This window comes from Cyprinodon variegatus, unplaced genomic scaffold, assembly GCF_000732505.1.
Source record: "Cyprinodon variegatus isolate N-32 unplaced genomic scaffold, C_variegatus-1.0 Scaffold813, whole genome shotgun sequence".
NCBI classification, from domain to species: Eukaryota; Metazoa; Chordata; class Actinopteri; order Cyprinodontiformes; family Cyprinodontidae; genus Cyprinodon; species Cyprinodon variegatus.
This window is the reverse complement of record NW_015151266.1, coordinates 346,811-348,400: the sequence shown is the minus strand read 5'-3', so window position 1 is coordinate 348,400 and position 1,590 is coordinate 346,811. Positions and strand designations below refer to the sequence as shown.

The 1,590-nt window shown below is 37.4% G+C and overlaps 1 protein-coding gene and 1 non-coding gene across 2 annotated transcripts in view; both read right to left on the bottom strand.

Annotated features, from left to right (window-relative positions):
- ankrd16 (ankyrin repeat domain 16) overlaps positions 1-651 on the bottom strand; it is a 9,158-nt gene extending 8,507 nt beyond the window's left edge. Inside the window, exon 1 of the mRNA XM_015396678.1 lies at positions 262-651. Within this exon, the coding sequence (XP_015252164.1) occupies positions 262-605 (344 nt within the window). The 5' untranslated portion in view covers positions 606-651. The remainder of the gene's footprint in view (positions 1-261) is intronic.
- trnay-gua lies at positions 129-217 on the bottom strand. The gene is given in 2 exon segments: positions 129-164; positions 181-217. It is a non-coding gene; the product is annotated as a tRNA-Tyr (tRNA).
- Positions 652-1,590: the final 939 nt, after the last annotated feature.

Below are 1,590 nucleotides of genomic sequence, written 5' to 3'. Positions count from 1 at the left end.
ATATATACAGCTGGCTGGGATAGGGAGGCATAAATAGCAGCAAGTATAGCTGGATGAGAGATGAGAGCATCACGGAGGAAAACAAGACACATCACATCCCACACACTATAGAAACGAACTTTAAAAACTCCTTCGAGCCGGATTCGAACCAGCGACCTAAGGATGTCAATTGTTTATGAACTACAGTCCTCCGCTCTACCAACTGAGCTATCGAAGGGGCTCCTCATTCAGTCAATATACACCAATAATGTTATTTCCTACCAGTCGCCTTTCTTTAGGCTGTCTACGGTAGCTCCTTCCTCCAGTAAATAGCTCACACACTTTATATGGCCCATAGAGGCGGCTTCATGCAGCGGTCTCTTATAGTCATTATTGTACACATCTACGTCTGCGCCAAGTTGCTTTATAAGGAACTCCATAACATCCAAGCGTCCGTGTCTTGAGGCATAGTGCAGCAGAGTGTCTCCAGAGCGCCCGAAGTGTGTGCTGCTGATAGAAGCAGCAGCTGCAGGGCTCCATGATTTCACATGTTTCTGCAGACAGATTAACCGTCCCTCCTGAGTTAGCTTCACCAGCAGTTTCAAGTCACCCTCATCCATAACCATTTACTGGACAAGATTAACTAAACTCAGTAGATACAACGAAACGCTATGACAAAAGGCAGGAAATAAGATGGCCAAGCGCAAATGATTACGGAGAATTGTTACTAATCTGAAATTAGATAATAATATTTAACCTGAATAATAAAGAAACTTCAGTTACAGTAAACTATTAGCTAACCTTAGTTCAAAATGTAAAAAAACACCTGAGCTCCGATTTCGTTGTCCTCAAATAGATATAAATTCTTGCAAATTATTGGAGACAGGGTAAGTAAGCTAAAAAAAAAACAGTTGAGAAATAAAGAACCTTTAGGGTGAGAACAAAATAAAGTAAATCCAGATTATCAGATTATCTCGAAACCGCGCAAACGCATGCGAGGAATTTAAGGGAACAGGGTTTATCATTTGTTGTCCGTTTGAAGCACAAATAATCACTAGGAACTATGGGAAATGTAGTTCTTTTTCCTGCGTGTTTATTTGCGGCGTCACTCCTTTTTTATTGAACAAAACTTATTTACATTTTTTAGTAGGAATCACCACATTTCTTTCTTACATAAAAAAGAGAAGACAACATATATCATAAACTTAAATACGGCAAAGCAACAGAGATAAATGAATAGATAAACAGGCAGTATTATTACAACTGATGGAAACATACAAAACTTAAGAAAAAAAAGAAAAATTTTAAAGAGCCAGCCTCATTCTGCAATAAGACAGTTCCTTACATCACGTTAGCTTTAGCATTTTGCTGAATCAAACACCAGAAATTTTGACATGTCACTACATAGTTTTTGTATATGTCCATATTTGTCAGATAACAGAGATAAAGCTGAGTAGAAGATTTTGAGTTCGTTTAGAAACTTATTACTGAAGGTTTTTGATTTTTCCATTTACATGCATGTATATGATATCTTCCCATATTTATAGCAATATTGACCATATCAGATAAGTCCTTCGGGAATGTCATTCTAGTATGTAAATATTTGATTTA